At 40.7% G+C, this 22,824-nt stretch overlaps 1 protein-coding gene across 1 annotated transcript in view; it reads right to left on the bottom strand.

Annotated features, from left to right (window-relative positions):
• The window catches only part of brinp1 (bone morphogenetic protein/retinoic acid inducible neural-specific 1), an 86,001-nt gene that overhangs the window by 21,304 nt on the left and 41,873 nt on the right, over positions 1-22,824 (bottom strand). Inside the window, exon 4 of the mRNA XM_041960531.1 lies at positions 7,478-7,583. Within this exon, the coding sequence (XP_041816465.1) occupies positions 7,478-7,583 (106 nt within the window). The remainder of the gene's footprint in view (positions 1-7,477; positions 7,584-22,824) is intronic.

Here is a 22,824-nt window from a genome sequence, read left to right on the forward strand (position 1 = left end):
TGCAGCTGGCAAGGGCGGATGGGTGGAAAAAAAAAACGGAGATTTATGGTCATGCTGGCCCAAATGGAAACTCACTCTTGATTGACCACTTCCAATTGAATGCTGACCTCCAGGTCAACATGGAAAGATTTCATCAGGTGCTGGGGTTTCAGCATGTTCGAGAGAAGTGAAAAAATGCGTGCAGCCATCCATCTTGATGGAAATGATCCAGCGTTATCAGCTCTCTGGGCAAAAGGACGCATGCGTTCATAAAGGAAACGGCTGCCTCGCTCCGACGCATTGGGCCGGGAGGTCGCTCACTACCTCTGACCGCTTCTGTCCAATCCATGAGATATACGGTTGCCCAGGTAACCTCATGATTTCTGCAATGCTCTTTTAAACTGTGCAATTAGTATCTTGAAATAAATACATATATTTTGGCTTTGAAGTGTGCTTTAGAAAGCAAAAGAAAGACCAGGCTGTGTTTCATCTATAGAGAAAGACGCAGAGCGAGAGGGAGCACAGCTGGGTTGGAAAGAATAAGAAGATGATGAGAATGTGTCTGTGTGTTTGCTGTTGTGCTCATCCAACATTTGCTCTCCATGTTTTGCACCAAATATTTTCCTTCAGTAAATTATTCTCTGGTAACCAAGGACATTGTGTTTACTGATATACTTTAGTGTCCAAATCAATTTTTCAACAAGTCTGTCATCAAAAACAACTTAATTGATTTGTATGTCTGTTTGTCTTCCCCACTGTGTTTGCAGCGTTTTCACTTGAAAAGAGGGACAGGCATCGAGCGACAGAGCAATGAGTATCTAATTCATCACTCTCCGCACGACTTGCCTACAGGGCCAGTTTAATTTATTTTCACTTCAACACTTTGAAAACTGTTGGCTCAGGCTATTCTAACATATTCATAAATCTTCCAAGATAGGCTCATGGCTCTTCCAAGATAGGCTGTTGAGGAAACTGGAGGAAGGAGAAAGGAGAGGAAGCATGCGGTGGGGACTAAAGGAGGAAATTAGTTTGCTTTTGTTTTGGTGCTAATTTATGACAGCCATATTGGAGGTGATTGGGTCCATGCAAGGTAATGGCTTGTGGAGGTTCCAGGGCCTTTTATCTCTCTTTAGCCCAGTTAACCAATTTGCTATTTTCAACCCCCAGTACGTGTTTTCTCTATTTGTGCTGATATCAAATTAGACCGGCAATGTTCCAATCTCCTGCCTAATATACAGTACTGAGAGTCCCTGCTGTTTTCCCATTTCAAAAAAACACCCCCAGTTCATATACAGTAATCAATGATGAATACTTGCATGGCAGGAAATTAATTATAATTATTATTAAAAGAAAATAAAATTGTGACTATTTTCTCTCCGCCACCTGAAACATACTATATAATAAGAATTTAAACAAGCAATGAAAACCCTGACCATTTAACCACCACATACTAATTCCCTCCTTGGCTTAACTCTCACCCCCCAATAAACTATTTTTATTTTATGTCCCAGTGGAGGAAGAAAGTGAAAAACCAGCCAAAACCAATATCATTGGGTTTCTAAGCTTTAGCCTGGAGAGAGGACAAACAAACAGATAACAAATTAATGTGGGAGAACAAAAGTGCATTTAAATCCCAGCTGCAGCAAAGCTAAGTAGCGTGGATCGTTCCTTTGGACTGAACTTGAGAGAATAAACAAACTGGAGTTCTTAAAAAAAAAAAAAAAACGCCTACGTTCTAATGTTCACATTCTGTATATGGCTTTTGCCTCACATGCAGAATGTGTCTTTGGCCCAGCTGATCGTCTGTAATTCACTATAGGTCGATTATATCATGTTCAGACACATCGGCGTGTGCAAGGTGATGCAAGGTTATGGGTTCATCTTGCATGTCCACAAACAGTCTCTTCTAATGACGTATCCTGACGCCCTCTTGTGTTGTCTTCAGCTGCCAATAAAGCTGCGCATACGGTATGCGCCCAGGCGCTAACCATGCCAAAAACTGAAAGCCCCCACAGTCATATTAAGTTAAAGCAAAGTTTCATGTGTGTTAGATCAAAGCTTTGCTAAGTCATCCATGAAATCCAATGTGAAAAAATCGTTCCAGTGCCATCTCTAATTCTGATGATTTCAGGGAGAGAAAAAAAAGGGAAAAATAATGGGAGAAAGCAGAAAGTGTTGGTTAATTTGCCAAACATTTTACAAAGCCAAACTGTGGGAGAGAAGAGGACTGAGTTTAGGCTTTGATAGGTAGCTCCCTTGATGTCAGAGTCCACTACAGAATTCTAATCTAAATCTAAGTGAAAGCAGAAGGAATATCCAGGGAGTGTCATATCCGCATTGTGTTATCTGGGGCTCGCAGCCCCACCAGCTCACAAAGAGCAGACCACAGGGGTGAGAAGGAGGGAGAGAAAAAAAAAATTCCCTTTTTGAAAATTCTGTTATTTTGGAAAGAAGTGTCTGCAGGAACTGTGACCACAACTAAACTCACTAGCTTGCTTCTTTTCGTGCCCGTTAATTTAAACCAGAACGCTGTCTCAGACCATCCCGGAGTTAATTCCACCAAAGCGAATCGCCGAAAAAGCAGCAAAGCTGTTTGGTTACAGGTTTGTAATCATGTTCCTGTGTGTATTTTCTGTGTAGTTTATTTTCTAACAAAGTTTTGCAGTTACACTTATGCCTCAAGGTAGATAAAAGTGCTGAGGTTTGGAGTGAAAAATAAAAGTGGGGGGAAAAGAGGCATGATTAAAAGTTTAATTAGAAGAATGAAATGGAGTGGGTTTTCTATTACTGCATCCTCGTTGTAACTCACATGGTGCTGCATACTAATATGATCCCCTTATTTAATTCATAAGCAATTAAAATAGCTAGTGTAGATTAAGGTTTTTATGAGTTTATTCATTTCCAAAAGATGAGGATGTTGGGGAAAAAAAGGGATTTTTGTTCAACATTTAACAGTTGGTCATAGATAATCAAAGAGTGCATGTTTAGACTGTCCAACCTGTCTGTGCAGCACATTGAGTCAGTAAGTAGCCAAAAGAAAAACATTAAAAAAGGAAAAAGGATTGATGAAAACTTTAGTTAAAATCAGACAGACAGACAGAGACAAAAAAAAAAGAAAATGAGCGAAAACGAACGGGCTGAGTCAGGGAGAGATCAAAGCAACGTGGTTTCCAAAAGAACAATTTTTGAATCAGGCAAACTGAGATAGAAAAAAATTAGTGAAAAAGCTGACAAAAAACGCTTATCTTCGCTCACCAGAAGTGGCTCCTGCACGGTGGAAGATTCCCACACGCCGATCTGACATATCGGCTCAATCACAAACAGAGAGAGACGTGTACAGTGTGTGATTCTGCAACTACAGTTTCCAAAAGCTGTGGAAATCAGTCGTCATTCCCCCGCTGTTTGTGACTTCGACATCCGTCTCAAAAAGCCCTTCTCATCCACCCAAAACGAGTTCATCCGGACCGAAATGAAGTCAGTCGATCAGCCCGTCAGACTGCACTTGATACCTGATTATTGTGTTCCAGTCACGCTGGCGAAGACTCCAGTTAGCCAGAGGCCTTCTTCAGTCTGAGAGCACGATGCAGAAGGCCTCGAGCCGGGAGCTGAAACATTCGTGCTGCGTTATTTTACCTAAGTTGACAAATGAGGGGTACTTTTTCTGAGCCTCTGGAGCATTTTTGCGGGCACAGACCCTCCTTTGTGCTTTATGCCACAAGTGGTTTTGCTAAACGCGGCAGATCAAAGAGGACTTTTCTGGCTAAAATGCACTCTTGTTAGTCCAAATTCAATGAATCAACATTTGTCCTTCTCAGGATCCAAACTGCAAATCATCCGGACCATGTATCTCCAAGACGTCAGCTTTTCAGACAGTGGCCTTCAACTATATAATGTCCACAATGTAGGAAGAGGCAAATACAAAATAAAAGGAAAATACACTGAAAATCAATAAATACAAAGACATTCAGGCAGTAATTCTACAAAAGAATAATGTGAATGCTTCTCCATCACAACAGAACACATAAATCTAAGATATTTACTGCTGGGAGGTGTTTTTGTTTTCCTCTGCAGACTTGAATGTGTGCATCCAGTTGTTTGCGAATTGGCTGACTCTTAAGATGTGGACATACGCACACTGGAAGCCTGAATAATCTTCCTGTGTACTCCAGTCATGCTGATTGCCTTGCGAGCTCATTGATTTGAAGCACATGCTCACCATGTTGAACATTCACAAGCCACCTGTCCTACACGCAGACGATGTGTAGAGGAGTTAAAAATAACACGATTGCATCAGGGTTACAAGTGCGCCGCGCTCTCCCCCTTGCTTTGATGTCTACATGTGAGCCATTACCTCACGTGAACAAGCGTGTATTTCCCTTCAGTTCTTCACTGAAGACGCATTCGGCGTAGTGAGGTGGTCGAGCACTGGAGGCACACTGGGGTTATATCTTTTTAGGCTTAACAAGATTTGTCTCAAAAAAACAAAACAAAACATTGTGTTCAGAGATTACTGTACAATAGAAAACTTCTATTTCAACTACAATGTTGCACAGTGTGCATATTTTGCACATTAGGGAATGCTGCCAGTGATCCGTGAGCTTCCATATTGGCCAGATGTGAGTCCTCCCCACAGTTTAAATGCCAAAAGTTTGCATTTTAGCTAATTGCCTAGTAAAAGGTCAATAGGCATTGGAAAATTAGACACACGGTGGGTGTTCACTGGATGTGCTGAGAGCTGCTAGTGCTTATAAGAGCAGTCCTGGGCCCAACCAATGTCTTCCTCCTCAAGGGATAGTTTGTGAAGTCCATTTATGGCGTGTTGTCAAAGAACAGGACAATGCTGTCAGAGCTGTTATTTTTTGGGCACTGACTATAAAGACCAGCCAAGGGATACAGTAAATCTGTGTTTTGTATGAATAAAAGGAGATCAAGCTGCTTTGGGAGGCACTTTGAGGTTCACAAGTTGTTCCAAATGGCTCAACCATTAACTTGCAATTTTCCTCATATCCAATTATTCTAAGTGCACCCAGACAAAAGGGGGAAAAAAATTAAACATGCTGCTGAGATGGTGCTTTATACCTTCTTTTCTGTGGTGTGTATGTATTTTTCTCATCACTCAGAATTACCAGAGCAATAACTCCAAATACCCCAGCAAGGAGAAGACGGTAGCAACTGCCAAACAATACACTTTAATGCACGTTGCACCATCCTACTAGCCAAAAAACACCCTAGCATCTAACAGCTATCTGGAAATGTCAACCATCAACTACTTGCCATGCCCAACCAAAATGTCCACATCACCACACCAATCTCCTCGCAACACCCTAACAATCTACCTGAACAGCAAGAAAGTATCTGACAACACCCTAGCAGCTGTTGAGCACCCACACATTGATGCCCCACCAATCAAACATTTAGCCATGCTTGGGCACAGCTTACAGATTGATGCTAGTACATTTTGCTTACACAGCAACAGTTAAAATGACTTCAGGAAATGCATCCTTTTGTCGTTTTAGAAAAATTCCATTCCATTATTCTTTTTTTCTTTCTGTCCAAAATGATGAGATGCTTTATTCCTTTCTAACGTAATTCAATACATAATTTAAAATGTGCACAAACACCACATGCACCCACCAACGTTTCATGACTGAGATCTTTCAGCCACATGTCGTTTTGAAATTTCAGATGTTGTTAGATGCCGGGAGTACTGATAAACATATCAAAGTAAAGACCATCTCTGTGTTTCTCGGTCATCGGCTTGTTTGTTGACACAGGGGAAAAATGGCCTATGGACAGAGCCTCCTGTATCTTAATCTAAGCTCATATCTTTCAAAAACAGAGAACTCTAGCGATCTACAACAATATGTAGGCTTTATATTGCAAAAAATATATAAATCTGACTGAATTGTCTGGGATCTGCAGAGAAAATCAGAAGCAGTAGGACCAGAGGTGTGACCCAAGTGAATGAAAAGGTTTAACCTGTGCCAAAACAAGGCTGGCTTGATCCGAGAGGAATATACATGGTTCACCAAGGGATAAAACAAGACCAGCTGTTTCACTTAACCTAATATTCATGACAAAAGGAAAACCGTGGGGTGAATTAAATGATTGGATCTCATTAGAAATATATTTGAGCTGAATAGACCTTAAAGCTCTCCATTGACTACATGCCTCTACATGGGCTGTGTGAAGTGCTATCGCTTTGAAGAGCACTACGCCTGATGAAGAAGTTACACCATCAGCTGTCTTTCTAATTAAAGACAGAGACGATAATTGCTCTTAAAAGAACGCATTTCCAGGAGAGCACTCAACACCTCCTATCGCCCTTTGCTCACACACACAATGCATAAACACATTCTCACACACACACCAATATAATTTGGCCTAGTACAAAAGTCTAAGCCAGAAATCACCCGGAAAAGCTTTTCCATTCTTGTGGGGTTATTATCAAGCCGAAAGAAAGAATCTTTGGCAGGCCTGTCATCTATCAATCGGTAAAAAAAAAAAATAGTCTTCAAAGCAGCAGGCTAATACATTTGGTGCATGACAATAAAGCTTTTCCCAAAACCTATAGAGTCCTTTGAGTAAGTGGCAGCGGAGGACTTAAAAGTGTTTCTTTGACAAACCACTTAGTTCTCTGATTTTAGAAGACGAGTAATGATCCCTTTCTGAAAGGGAAAGGGAGGGGAGAGTGTGGGTTGGATTGAAAATAAGCCCCTCTGATTCTCAAACTGGTTTTAATAACCTGCGTAAACTCGAATAAATCAAAGAACCAATCACTCTGCTCAAACACTTGACCACGGTTACACAGTGTTTCATCATTCTTTTCCCCCAGGGTGGCTGTCACCGCGAGCAATTCCTTCCCTTCGGCTAATTATTAGATGTGTCAATGTTTAAGACGGAACTATTTTCACTTAAAGGAAGTTTCTTTTTTGGTTGACTAATGAGTAAAAGTTGCTATTTGCATCCACTGATGTATGATCTGTAAGTGTTCTGCAAGTAGATTCTGATACTGAGGAGGCCTGATTAAAGTAATTTATACGTTGAATACGTTCTTGATGGGCTAAAAATAAATCAGGGTTTGATGCTAATGTTTATCGCTAAATAAGACAGCTAAGAAGAGCAACACCTTCACACGCTGCAGAGTTTCTGCTCTTACGCCTGAATAGTTTGCACAGTTCATGCAAGTGTTTTAAATTCAGGCCTGTCTTTGAGCAAAGCTTAAGGAGACTTAACATGTTATAACATCTATAACCACAGAGATTCATATTGCAAACCTCAGAGGGGATCGGGAGAGCAAATCTGCCCGAGTCCCAATTAAAAAGCACACTGACATTCGATTTCTGACAGCTGTTTCTCCTCTCGACCGAAGAGCATTTCATGTATGACTATAGATTTCTGATTTTAAAGGCCAATACGGAGTTTGACCCTGCTGCCCTGGAATGTCCAGCATCACAAGGCAGCGGATGAAAAATATTGATGTGCTGGGCTTGTTTACCTTGCAGATGAAGCTTGCTCTCGGGGCTCTGCAGAAGGATTGAGCTAACTGAGTCCAGATTGTCATAGCTACTGCATCCCAGCGGCCCCGTCCGTGTCTCCGTCACCTGCAACAGAATCAAGACCACAATGAAAGACACATTTTGCGAGGCAAGCAAGTGCGCTTGTGGCGTGTGCGTGTGAGTGTGTGTCAGTACTGTGTTCTGGTGCGTTCCTCTTACAGCGCTCGGCGGAAAGTTCAGGATCACAAAACTCACCAGCAATTAACAGCTGGCAGTGAGACGTCAACACCTGCTTGTGACTGCTGTCAGCGGATAATGTAACAGCCATTAGCGAAGTTTCTTTTTTGATTGACTTCGTTCACATTAGTATATTTAACACCCTGTGGCCCACAGACAAAGGCTGATTGTGAAGTGGCAGCATGAATTGAGACAGGTTCTTACACAAGAAATATGTTTTATAACCTCAGCAATTTTTTTTCCACCAACCATAATGCGAGGACTAATTGACTTAGTGTTCAAAAGAATGATTAATTGCATTTTAAACAACACTTCTGCACAGAGCATCATTAGTGTGGCAGTTGGTGACGTGCGCAACTCTTCGCAAGGATGCGATTTCTTTTCGAATCACTTTAAAAACGAAGGAGACGCATTAATGGCCGTTTTTCTTGACCTTGTTCCATTCCAAACAATAGCACTGAGACTATAGGAGCCGTTCTTGTTGCCCACCCTGAACCACCATCAAAAGAAATAATGATGCTATTCAGATGTGAAGAGGCTGCTTTAAAATACACAGCCTCCACTTTTGAGACCTTGAGGAGGCTGCTCTTGAAAAAGAAAGGAGGGAGTGAAATCTCTTCTCCTTCCAGTTGCCTTTGCTCATTAAGTCCTTCCAGTAGTTCCTAATAGTATTTTTACAAGTTTCCAAAGAGCCAAATGAGATAGAAAACAGCGGAGGAGATTGAAGGAGAGACTAGGTGAATCTCACTAAAAACTTTTTGTGTCTTGCAGGTCTTTGTTGAGCACAAACTTTGAAAAAAAGAGTCTACCAAGAAGCAGACCCATAATACATAATAAAAAGACAGTAACCAAATATTAAGTTTATTTACGTTGACATATTATCACCTTTTTAGGTGATGAGATGAATTTGTTTGCAAGCAGCTGCTCCATATCGACAGAGCAGATATGGAGCAACATTAGTATTCATCCGGACTCATGTTTCTAGCCACCTGGGGAACATGATAGAATGAAATATCTGGCTATTTAGTGGCTAAATGCTCCGTGTTCACCTGCTTGTTCAACATATTTGCACTCCAAACTGGTCATACAGGTGCTTGGTCAGTACCTCGAGGCACTGGGTACCTCTTTAGCGCCATTTTTTCACCATGCAGGGCTCTGTTAGCAATAATAAAAAAAAAACATCCAATTTCCCTTTTAAAATAAAGAGGTCTACATTATGAAACAGCACTCATCTTAGGTTGAGGCACCAAAACTACTTGGTTAGATTTAGTTAACAATCGTGTGTATTTGAAATAAGTACAGTTACTTGACTTAAAAAAGACATTTTTACTTTTGGTTTCACATGGGATGCTAACCCATGCTTGTATACAGTTGGAGGATGTTCCCAGATGACCCACAGGATGGGGACTGGTGCCAATTAGGACGCACCTGAGTTTCCAGTTTGCTGCTTACAGTAACCCATGGTGCTCTATGGACGTGTATGTACGCTTGCTACTTGTACTTGAAACTCATCACTGAAATGTGCCTGGATTCTTGAGAAAGGGCGTCACGTATTTAGTCATACTGAAGCTGACAAAAAACCACCACATTATTTGTTAAATAAAAATGACCAAATTGTTTGTGAGATATCCACCACCTATGGCCTCAGTGACTCGAGCAATCTGTGTGTCTGTGATTGACAGTGTGATACCATTTTTCCTGTCTTTAATGTTGATACTGCAGCAGATGGTGGGCTGACAAGCAAGAAATTAGACAGATGTATATCTTAGCCTCGCCATCAGGCTGTTGGGGGAAAAATGCAGAATCATAGGGAGACAGACAGGGCCAGACTCTGCAGGAGAACTATACCATCTTACTATTCAGTGGCTTTACTCTTGAATAAACTTAGCTAATTCATCATCTTAAGAAACATGGCATTCACATCACAGTGCTGTAACATGACTACTATATGATTTAATCCCTTTTACTGTTAAGGAACGTCTGAATACACTGAATATACCTATCAGTCTATTACAGTATGTTGCTGTTGCATTGGAGTGACATTCTTAATGTGTATGTGTTTTAAACACAGGTAAAGTTTAATGACTAGTAATAGATTCAATGTGGATATGCATCATTAGCTACCATAGAAATATTTCACAATACTTCTGTGATGTCATAAAAAATATACAAAAGCAATAAAACACATTAGGGTCAGGGTAATTTCTTTACACTACCAACACTCTTTAATAATGTTTCGCCTCTGCAATATGCTTTCATTAACGCACACACTGAACTAATGGACTAGAAAGTTCATCAAGTGTAGTCTGTTTATTTTAGTTTCTATACAAACCTTGTTTACATCCCGGATGGTAATGTAATCCAAATGACACAGAATGGATTACTAAGACTTACAAGGTCCTACTGGTTAGTAAAATTGCATTTCTCAAGCTGCTGCTGTTATATTGCAAACATGCTGCGCTCTCTACATCTCTATGAGATGGGAACATAATTATGTAAAATACATTTTCATATGGAAGTAGCACATCATGCATGATGAAATGCTTTACGGTACTGTTAAGATCCTGCATAAAAATACTTTAAGTGATTACATTTAAAGGGGTCATGAAGAAGTTTACATTTTACCAGATGGTTCAGTGAATGTTTTGATTTGGCTGCAGGACCTTCACAAGCTTGTATGAAGGTATGTAGGTGGAGCACAAACAACCCACACCACTACAATGCACTTTAGTCCTCTTAGGTTTATATAAACTTCACCAATTCCACCTGGATGTCAAAACTGAAAACCAATCTGTTGCTAATAAACAATGATGCTTAGCGGCCTCAGACTACAGAGGCCTATGTCAGTCTAATATCACTCAAAACACAATATGTTTTCCTGCTTTTAGTAAAACTGGGATTAAAAAGGTTTAAGCAACATTAATGATCATCTCATTGCATTTTTCACCCAAATGATCCACAGTTCGAAAGCATGTTCCTTTCTTTATTTCCTTCCAGCCAAGCATTGGACTTTGAAATGCACTGTATGGCCTTGCACAAAGTGCATGTGCAGATTGATTACAGAGCTAGACTTGCCTATCACACTCCACCATCTTGATGGCTGCTGACAGCGCTCTTTTTCCTCGCTTTTTGTTGTGCTTATCGCCAAATGAATTGCTTCCTTCAAAAGGTTGTGTTGCATGATCCATGGTGACTGAGCAAAATGAATATCTGTCCTCTCTCGCCAACGGACATGCTCCCAGGTGGCAATGGCTTGCTCGGGCACATTTACATTACAACTTACACACAAATCCCGCATGCACACACACACACACGAACACTCACTGTGAGGGATGTGCATAAACATGAGCACAGCTTGCCAAAGCCAGTTTGCCATAGAGTCATTTTTCCACAAAAATTATTATTCTGAATTGGAGGCAGACATATCCAGCTTTATGGATTAGAGACTGACCCTTGTAATCTGAATGACTTTAGGACAGCATATGCAGCACTTGTTAGGCCCTCTCTTTTCTTTCTCTCCAGCACACACCATAAGAGTACTGTGCACCAGATTATGAAAATGGAGTATAACGTAATAAAAATACAAGGAGCAATCAAAGGACTGAAGTGGGCCGAGGGGGACTTAGAGGATTTGGATTATTAAGCAGAACACAACAGCGGAATCCCACTGGGCCCAGGCTGTATCACAGGCAACAGTCAGAAACCACGGTTCTGGAACATCCTCTCTAATTGTCATCTGTCATCAAGAAAATCGTCTAACCAAATAAATAAGAGATGATGCACATGAGATCCTAAGTTTCTTTTGTTTCTGTACTTTCTGTTGGCAACCAACTATACACGCACAATTCCCCAAGTCTCAAATGTTGGAAAACTAAGTTTCAAACTTCTTTGCTTTTTTTTAAGTGTAAAATTCGTCCTGGTGACATACATAAAATGCAGCTACAGCACATCAAGTGCGTGTGGGCGAATATTTGGGTTCTGGATGTGTGTGGGCTTGTGTTGAGACTCAATATTGCTTCTTTCTGTTCATATTAGAATGAATCCTAAATGAACCAGTGTCTGTCAAATAAGCAGCACACCAGCCAAACATTATGACCTGGAGCATTTTTTGGCTTCATGTTTAAATCTCAATCTACTCCTTATACCAACCCAGATTCCTAAAAAGTTGGGTTGGTGTGTGAAACGAAAATAAACAGAATGCAATCAGTGCAAACAAACTGGGTTTATAGACACAGTTTTAACGACTGAGCGTTTCCAGGAAGCTCCTTTCATACCCAGTCATGATACTATCACCTGTTACCAATCATCCTGTTTACCTGTGCAATGATCCAAACAGGTGTTTGAAATACCTTAAAGTTATGTTTAACACTTGTTTAATGTTTAACACTGTTTGATTGGAACTGGCTTAATTGACACACCCCAATTAGGCACCTGTGGCAAACAACTGTACCGTATTTATCTTACAACTGATGCCAACACTATACTTGTGTTTTTAGCATAGATTTCTTCACTACGGCTACCATTTCCATGCGCATCAGGATTCTGCAGTTTGACACAATTTCTTGTGTTCGACAGTCAACACTGGAGGCAAAGGTCGCCCCAGGACAGAGGGAATGCATGCTATTATTGCACTAAGCAATGCAAATATTCTTACTGGGTGTAATTATAAAATAGACTCACATTATCATGGAGCACTGAATTATCTGCGATAATTGTAGGCCTCTCAGAGCATAAATTGTAAGATAAATGTCATAGGACTTCCTCATACCTAATTAGAGTGATTGAGAAGTGGGTCATTTTCAAACAAGAGGCTGTCATCAGTTTCCTCCTTACAATGTCCAAATTAATGATTGTTTCATCATTTTCACCTTTTTATCATTTCAAGGGAGTCTAATGTGATTTTTGCCCACATGCTTACATCTGCATCCCCGTCTGTCAATAGAAAATACAGCAATAACGTTTTTACTGTAATGCATGGAATAAAATCAAAAGTCTGTAGACTTAATCAGCATTGGCTTTACATTAGCATTGCAGTCCTGTAACAATGGAGAAAGAGAAGTCGTATGCATTACACACCACCCTTGGATGTGTATCGACTGTTGCAGTTGAGCAATAAAACCACTTTCCACCAAGTTCATTAAAATTATCACAGCATATGGAGCTCTCATTATTTCTGTAATTCCTGTAACGCGTCATGGGAACAGTGTGTTCTCACTCCTGTTTTTCAAACCATGCTGAGAGCAGAATATTTCTCAGAAACCAAACCTCACGTTATACTTTGTCCCTGGGTTGCATTTCAAGTTGAAAGGCAGAGGAGAATAAAAAGGCGGTTTGAAGCTATGTGAGATAAGGAAAACAAGGGATGAAGGCAATAAGATGGGTGAGTGGGACAGGGAAGAGTACTGTAAGGTTGAACTGTCTTCATTACGCACTGCCTCTGCTGAGCCTTCCTAATATGCCCATCACCTGCCATTCTCTTAATGACTTGCTATTTTTGGATACATAGAAATGAAGAGACGTGCTCCTAAGTAATTCTCCAAGCCTGAAGATCTCTGAGGACATTTTATCTGCCTTGTTCATATCATATAACACGTGGCCACAGTGTTACCAAAAGTCACATCCTGATTGCTCATGTAATAGAACATTCCTATAGCATTCCTTGTCTGAATATTTAAACAAGAATTCTTTAGAAAATACAAAATATGTCCGTAAAAGGGACTTTTAACGTAACTCATTTGTTTGAAACGACACTCAAAAAATGATCAACTTTGGGGCATTTCTAATTATAGCTATTGTGCCCTCAAGTGTGCAACACAAGCAAGACTGCATATGAAATCTGTCATGCTTGCTCGTGGCAAATGCAAATTAGATGTAAACTGCTCCAAACTTGGCTACTGCAGTCGACAAAAATCTGGGTCATATTGTATACAAGTTAAAATCCCTTTACCCCACACGAGGCTCATACGACCAGACTGTGGTGTGAGCATCAGGATCGTGTGGCTGCGGCTGCCTCAAGACCACCACCCACAGCACTGCAGCATCATCAGGAAATATGCATATTCAACGCTGGTGTAAATCAGTCCGCAGCAACTGTATGGATAGGTGACCTTGTGAGGGATGCAGTGAGCGCACTCACCACCGAGGAATGCATACTTGCACACTCCATGCATGAGTGAATATACAGTGCACACGCCACAGTCGGCCACATGCGCTCACTTATATGCGATAGCACGCGAGCCCATACACACTCAATTCCTAATCGCGCTCTGTACTGCACAATCACGCTTTTCCACAGGAAGATACTCATAAAACTGACGTTTTCTTTCCATTAAAACACTCCATTGGGCATCTTATTTTCATTCCGAAACGACCCTCACTCCCCACTGGAGTCCTTGCTTGCAGCAGACAGATTCAGCCACACAAAGACAAACAAGCATGTCATTTATTTCTATCAGCAAGGTGTGATATTGTTCACAGTGGGAAGAGAACACTCTTTACATGGTTTATATATATATATTGCTGTGTTTTAGAACCCCACTGATGTATAATGTATGTGGATAAATCTAATCATGCCTCTAAGATTAAATGAATTATTTTTCCTGCTTAAGGATTACAAATTGGTCCACCAGTGGGAAAGGAATCAGAGCTATGCGGCCAAGTGGTTAAGCATCGTTGGGAAAGAAGTGAAAATGATGATGAATACAGGTTTTGACAGAAGAAGGAACAAAAATATGATTTATGAATCAGTACAAATGTATAATACCTCCATGTTAGATGGATTCTGTGATTTTTTTTTTCTTCTATTTAATAAAGCAGCTGCAATACATTCATGGAGATGAATGATGTATAGCAGGAATCCCCTATACTGTACGATCTCATTACATCGTAACCCCAGGCCAGCTTGTTCAGTGCTGTGGCTCTAATGTGTGTTTGTTTGTTTGTTTGACTTTGCGTGTGCTTTGCAGGCTGCGATAGCTTCAGCCACGGCTTTGAAAAGCCAGTTTTGAAAGACCAGATTCACTGTACAGGCATCCCTGGTTGTGTTATTCACCTTCAAGTTACATGTTCATGTGCTCTTTACTTTTGTTTTAACTTTTATCTTCATCACGCAGCTCAGTGCACAAGGGAGGGCGGAGGAAAAAGCATTTGTTGTAGTCGATGTATTTCTGGATGTGTGACTTTCAGGTAAATAACAAGGCTGCGGAGATTCTGTGGAGGGTGCCAGCAGCACAGTGGGAATGTGTCTTGGTTTTGATTAACGTTCACATGTAGCTAAGACCTCTTAAGCAGTGCAAAAGCTCAGGGAGACAGAACGGGGTATCAAGGATGAAAGGTTTGATAAATTCAGCCAGGCACTGTGCACGTACCAGTCCATGCATTTAGTGGCAAGCAGTTGGATATGGTCTGCACAAAGGAAACACACACACATAGACAAAGCTACTCCCTGCAGTTTAAAGCATATCTCATGTTTTTCACTTTATCACTGATTTTGATTACTAGTGAGTTTTGTATTTCATATTATTCCACAATAACATCAGCGCTACTTAGGGACCAATTTGTACATGCTCTTAGAAGCACTCTATAAAGTGTTTTCAGTATTCAAACCGTTGCAGCTTGCACAGCATGCGCTACCTGTAGGAGTCCAATAACAATCAAACAATTGTTTGCATTTCTCACTGATGAAAAGACGACTGAGTTTATAATGAGAAAGCTTTGCATTAGGCTGCACAGATGTCTGATGACATCAAAGACTGATTGCTGCATTTCCTGCTGGCTGCCCTGATGTTCACGTACTGCTCCGCTGCTTCATTAGTAGTCTGATAATGACACAGTTAATCAAATAATGCTTGAAAAAATTATACACGACATACATTTTGTTTTGACATACTGAACATGTGCATTTAAATCCAAATGGAATTAAACCATATAGTTTTTGTCTTCTGCTTTTGCTATGTAAATTATTTCATCACCTGATCAATTTTTTTGTTTCATGATGGCACCTGCTGTTTTTGCATTAATTCAACTGAATACAAAACCTTGCATAAAGCAGTAAATTCTGCCTTCGATCATAGGCAGAGTGGGCGTCACACCAACCAGACAGCAGCCTGCTACACAGAGCCACGGGCGTTGAACAACCACATTAGCTTTCCTGCTAAAGTCTTCGTCCTATCTAACTTAAAAACATAAAAAAAATGTCCTGTCCTGCAGCTTAGCTTGTTGAGCGAACAAACCGACAAACATTCAGCAGAAAAATTGCACAGCTACCGCCACTTTATAGGCTAAATTGCTAGTTAGCTGCTCAGCTGCAGCACATTAAAAGACCAGAGTGGATGCTTTAGTGGCATCTAGTGGTGAGATTGCAGATTGCGACCAACTGAATACCCCTCGCCTCACCCCTCCTTCTCTAAGCGTGTAGGAAAACCATACGGTGGCTGCGAAACACAAAAGGTGCTCCCTAGTGCCAGTGTTTGATTCGTCTGTTTCGGTCTACTGTAGAAACATGGCGGTGCAACATGGCGGACTCCGCAGAAGAAGCACCACTCACTCTGTAGATATTAAGAGCTCATTCTAAGGTTAACAAAAATGCAATGATTCTGATTTTCAGGTGATTATACACTAATCAAAACCTAACTGTGAATATTGTTTTCGTTTTTGCCAATAGATCTCTCTAAATCCTTAAAATAGTGTGAGAACATAACTGCAAATCTCACTTCTGTGCAGTTAAACGCTGCTGTGGACCTTACTCTTCAGTACCACCGTCTGCCCCTGACACGTACGCTACAGTGCAAGTTTGTTTATGTCGTCTCTTGTTGCCCACGGCAGCGGTGGTCTGAGGAGCAGGAGCGAAAGCTGCAAGTGAAAGTTGCGATGCAGCCTTTATGGTACCTTTCATGTTTTCTTACACACTGGGCCACTGTGGAGGGCTCCTCATCATGTTTTATATACAATAGGGGCTTTTTTTTTCACGAAGCGGCAGTGATTGCTAAGGCCCGGTGATGTAACACTGGTACTCTGGCAGTCTGCAAGATGCTATCAATAAAACACAGACCTGCCACTCTATCTCCACCATATATTACCACAAGAGCCTTAAATTTCCACCTATAGATCATTTTTGAGGCATTATTTATTATTGGAAATTGATAATTTAATTGATTTGATAATTTCATTTAATGTTTTGAGTGTAAATCTGTACAGTTGATTTAGCTGTAAAATTGATTTTGCTTTGCTAGATTTAACTTGTATTTATAAACTGGATCCCTACATGGCTACAGTGTAGTCATAGTGTACAGTGTGTACCTGACAGATTTTTCAGATTTGCCATACTGTATGTGAACTTGCCACAGCTTATGTCAGCAACCAAACCTGATGTCACATTTCCTCAGGGGAGGATAACAGATTTGGTTACTATTTTGTTTTGGTTGGAGGAAAACTGCTATCCATCATAGGAAACCGCTCTGTGATATCAGGCGAGGAGCCAAAGAAAAGCTGGCGGAAAACCATTTGGGACATTTTGTAGAAGGGAGGGGGCATCCACCAGCTTGTCCCTGACATCTGCACAATATGTAGCCTCTTTTCTCTTCAAAATCAAATGCAATTGTGGTTGGTGTATTGTAAAACCACTTATCAAGGGCCTGTATTTATTTATTTATTTATTTGCTTTATTGGCTAATGGCTTCTCCCTGGGCAACAAAGGTTTAATCAGCAAGGTTTTCTGACCACATTTGCTTGCTTGATATTGAAACCCCCTCTGTTGTACCTTGTTGCAGAAAGTGCAAGAAAAAACCGACACAGCACAAGAGATGGGCACTATTTGTGAGAGGCTACGGAAAGCAACTGAAATAAAATGTAGTCTATGACATTTTAGGCTTTTATATGAATCTTTGTACGTGGGTTCAGTATTGTACAACTACTTTGTTATGAGGCTATATGACCTAAATCAGTTCATCTACTAGCTACTTTTTCTATTTAACTATTGAAATATTCTACTCCACTACATTCATTTGACACTTACAGTAAAGTACTACTTTCTGTGATATGCTTATATAATGTGTTGCAGTACTATACTACTAATCTACCTAACAGTTTTTCAGATTGGCTCCATTGACAAACTACAACATTACAACATAATAACTTAACCCGATTAAAGCAGCCGTTCTGCATAATCAGTAGAGTTACTTTGATCATTGAAGTACATTTTGCTGATAATACTTCTGCTTTTACTGAAGAAACATTTGGAAATCAGGAGTTTCACCTATAGTGAAGCATTTTTCGACTATGATTTGATCATGATCCCAACTTTTACATTCTAAATGACCTGGGTTCTTCTTCCACCACTCCAACCTCTGTGTATACCCAGATGCTGGCCTCAGGCTCATAATTATCATTGCTGAAATCTATCTTTGATGGAAGAGAACATACATATTTCAATGCATTTAGTGTCAGGAGAAAAAAATCAGCAATCAGCAGTTCTGTTCATTGCATCAGTAGTTTTGTATTATGCCGTCTGCATACATTTGTTTATTAATTAGAAATGCTGAACAAAAGAAGGCTCTCCTTTTTTTGACCCTGCGGAATCAAGCAAAGGAAAAGCAGAATGTTGCCATGGTATCGTGAATATGGTACAATGCTTCCTTTAACATTTTTGGCCTTACGATTGTTCTTCTGGATTATAATTATTACTATTGTTATTATAAGAGTGAACTAATGAATGTAAAAATCAGAATGATAAATTAACAAACGTAAATTCCTAAAAAGTAATTTAAATTAAAGCATGTATGTGTGTTGCAACTTTGAGTATGCAAAATGCTACAAAGTAAAGTGTACAAATGATTAAAAACTGTTGGAAAATAAGCTTATCATGAAGAAATTAATGAATTGATGAATCCCTCAGAGGCTGAAGTTACAAATGCTCACAAAAACATAATGGTGGAACAAAGTGAACCTGCTTGCAGACAGGAAATGTCTAAAACATTTCTGCTGTATTGACACGTGTTTTTCATCCTGATTGTAAGTTTGCACTCCAAAGCTGGTCTCACAGCCATACTGAATCAATATTGGAGGAGCAAAGCCCTTGTTCTCTGTGTTTATAGATCCATGCCTTCTGCTGGACTTTGCTTTCTCTGCACATTCTGATCACTGTCTGTCTGCTGGCGACGTGACTGGAGAACTGCAATTTATGCTGCCTGTATTTATAGTCGAGAGATACGAGACTGCGAGTTCAGCCTAAAGCTGATCTCGCTATACTATGTTGTACGTATCCGACGGTTATATCAAAGAGTATTCTAAGATAAATCCAATTGAAAGCATTTCATATGTCCACAAAACGTGGTCATCTGTTGCTAATTTAAGCTGTTTCAACTCTCATTTGACCAATATTTGAAGATACGTACGCGCATCAGCATATTCATCCATTAGCTCCGTGTTCTTTTGTGCACTTCATGAAAATGACTTGCAGCCGTGCATAAGGCTCTCAGCTTTTATGCCATGCTGGGAAACATTTTTCTTTAGAGAGAAGGTGCCCTGGACTCTCCTCCCAGCCTATTAGAAAACTGTCTGCTGAGATGAGACGTGTTCATGTGATTGGCTGTTTACTGAAGGCTGCACTGACTCTATCCTCTGATAATATGTTCCTGAACAGTGTATTTGTGCCTATTTCACACTTAACCCTTTTTCTCGCATACTCTTGTGCCTGTAGGGACCACATTGCAGCAAATTGTTGGTCATACCAATGCATGTTTGCATGTGGAGTACACATCGAGCCTGCGATGCGCTCCTTAAGTTGCTTTGTGTCAATTAGTTTGTGGTAATTTGATTAAACACACATTTATGTAGAAATTTGCATCATATAAGCATGAGAGACTGAAAAAAGAAGGTACTGAAGTAAATTATGACACTGGCCCCCTCTACAGGACAGGAATTAAATATTACTCATCTTAAGGTGCTTATCGTTGATCTTGTTAACCAAATTACCACAGAGCAATGACACAGACTGAAGGTAAATCTTTGAAGGTAAATCACTGGTGCACTGTACCAGAAAAAAAGAAAAACCCCAATCCCACTGTACACTACTCATTTTAGGTGCTATGTCTACACGGCAATGTTTGTTTCACTTGATAGAGCAAGCCTATTAAGCTGCTATTTTATCCTGTTAGAAAAGCAACAGACATCCACTGTGAGTTTCAAACAAGTCATTACTAACTCTCAGAGGATGCAATACCTGACTGGTGAAAGACAAGCTATCTCGCACGCCTGCGTTCCCACTAACCAACTCACAAACTCACTCACATCTCCAATCCATTCCTCGCCCTTTTCCACACTGAGACGAAGCCTCACCTCTTGACATATGCTACAGGTCCATCAGTCTTGATCAGCAGACATGCAGTCCACTCAGCTTTGCAGTAACTTTGCGTGTGTGTGTGTGTGTGTGTGTTTGTGTGTGTGTGTGTGTGCGCGTGTGCTCTCCCTCCTCTCAACACCTCCCGCCTTCCCTTCCAGAGAAACTGACTCAGCAGCCACTGTCAGGTCTGCTTAATTTTGTCATGGTTGACTTCCTGCTACCTGGAGTCTCATCTGCCAGAGCCCCTTAATCCACTTGTCACTCACAACAACAAAAAGCTAGGAAGGTGCTCCTTGAATGAAGACAGGGAGGTGGAGCATTGGTGGGTGTACGGGCAAGTTGAACTGGAGGGTTTTTTGTGCAGGTGCGCAGCACAGGTGCAGCAGCTGTGGGAGCTCTCGGACTTGTGGAAAATTTCAGCGAATGCCAAGACTATACAGAGAAGAAGTCAACAAATCATTCTACCATGTAAGCAACTTGTATGTGTCATAGGGAACAGATTAAAATGATTTCAAGAGCGGTGAAAGTAAAAGGAAAGTAAAAATAGCACAGAAAAAAGAATGCTGCTATTAGTCATGTTTGACTCCATTAAAAATAAAAACAATGAACTCTATGAAAGCTGTGTCACTGAGCATATAATACAATTACAATACTAGTAAACAATTGTAAAGTAAATGTAATGTAAAAGTGATTCATATATAGGTTTTGTGTTTACTGCACAGTGTCAGTGACCAGCACAAGTAAATATGAGCCCACTTGTATTTTATTGTATTTACAGAAGCAGCCATGCTCACCATGTGTCAAAGGTTTACTCAACTGATGCTGCACTTTCTCCTCCTAATCGCTGTGCAAATAACAATCACAGCAACGTGTTTCTTGCCCCGGCACCATCAAATAGTTAAAACGTTTAAGCGATGGCTCTGTTCTTTGACAGCTTTCTGGTCACTGCAATTAAAAATGCATGTTTATCAATGCTAATTTTTCCAGACCCAGAAGGGCATCAGGCCTGCAGCTGTTGCATCCCACTAACCTGGGATGAAGACGTGGAAGGAGGATTGGCAGAAATGGGCAGTCCTGAGGATGTTTGGTGTTGTAGAGAGGAGAGATAAGTTTAAATTAGTTTTCATGGATCGCTGTAGCCTGTGTTCCAATATGCCTCCAGGATGCCTTCGCTCCTGCTGATCTGCACTGCAAAAACTAGCACTTTGGTTAGGATAGCGACAATAAGCAAGCAGCTTGATGTGCACAGACATTTGTCTGGTTGTTTTGCAACGGCCTGGTGCTGACTGTGCATTATTTAAATAAGCCAGCCACAATGAATTAAAGTTCTGTAACCGCACTTTCTTTGATGAGGTGTTTTATTTTCCAAATGTAGAAGTGAAACCTCTAAATGTAATTTCTGTTGTGCCCAGACAGCTGAATTCAATGAAATGACAAATGAACCTGAAAACAGCCAAGATGCAGTTATGGATTGATGATTTATCCATTAATCTTTAGCTCAGATGAGACTTTACTGGCATTACTGGCAGTGTTTTTGATGCTGATGTGCACAGCAAAAGTGGTAAAGATACCAACAATCGTGTCCTGCACCGTCTCAGTTACTGTGTGAAATGCACAGGCCTCAGATCAGCTGTGTCAAATTCACAAACAGATGTTTAACCACATGCCAGTATGTTATTCAGCTCAAGGATGACAAAATGTGAAGCGTTTTTTTATCAGTGTTGCTTTAAGAAAACCGGACATGATGAATCGCATCTATACCCTTGATTTTGCTGGATTCGTCTTGTGAGTCAGTGGTTCACAAATTGTGATCTATCGAACCCACAAGGGGTATCTCAGGAGGTCCCCAGAGAAACTGACACATTGTCCCGTGTCATAGTTGACAACATACGTTTTCAAATGGGGCTCTGGAGCCAAAATCTGTCAGCCTGAAGTCAGACTTGAGAGGCTCCACTGATATTTACAAAAGGTGACACACTGCTGCAGGATGAAAGTCTATACGATCGCGTGTCATTCCAATTTCTCCGCGGCGCCGCTTATTTTCTCATCTGCAGTTGGGTTTTTGCTAAGAATTGTATGATTGCAGACCCATGGAAAAGCAGAGAGGTCTGAATAATTATGATCACCTGGGCTTGAAATTAACACCAGCCAGCTCGCTCAGTGGAGGTAAAATTTGACTGTGGCAGGTAGCGCAATTCTACCACCAGTTTTGTTGGCTTGTTTATTTGTCTCTCTCTATTTCCACATAAAAATAAAGCTTCTCTGGTGCTGAGGCTTCAAAAGTATGTGCTTTTATGTATTCTATCCCACCTACCTGGGACATTTTCAATTTACCGTGCAGCTGTCTTATTGTCCGTTCCTGAATTTTGTGTTATTGAGTGTAAGGTATAAAGACGTTCATGAAGTGGCATGCTTTCAGTTCTTTTATCTACAGCGCAGTGGTGGTTGCTTTGTAGCTGAAGTGCATGTTAAAAGGGAAGAACTGGGGAAATTGACATTTGCATAATGAGTATATTGTTTTTGTCACTATACAGTTTACATGTGAATTTTGCACATACATGTGGTGATATATTTGCCATATTTACTTAGAAGTGAGCGTGCTTGGGTGGAACAACACTGGAGATGTGCAGCGACAGTTCACTGTCAGTAATCAGTGCTGAGGTGCTCTGGGCTATCAGGGTCACTGCACCTATACTGGAAGAATAATAGAAACCAGCAGAATCCGCTGCTGAACTGCAGGCTTGTTTGTCAGGTTCACAACTTCACAATTCA

Source organism: Chelmon rostratus, chromosome 19 (assembly GCF_017976325.1).
Source record: "Chelmon rostratus isolate fCheRos1 chromosome 19, fCheRos1.pri, whole genome shotgun sequence".
NCBI classification, from domain to species: Eukaryota; Metazoa; Chordata; class Actinopteri; order Chaetodontiformes; family Chaetodontidae; genus Chelmon; species Chelmon rostratus.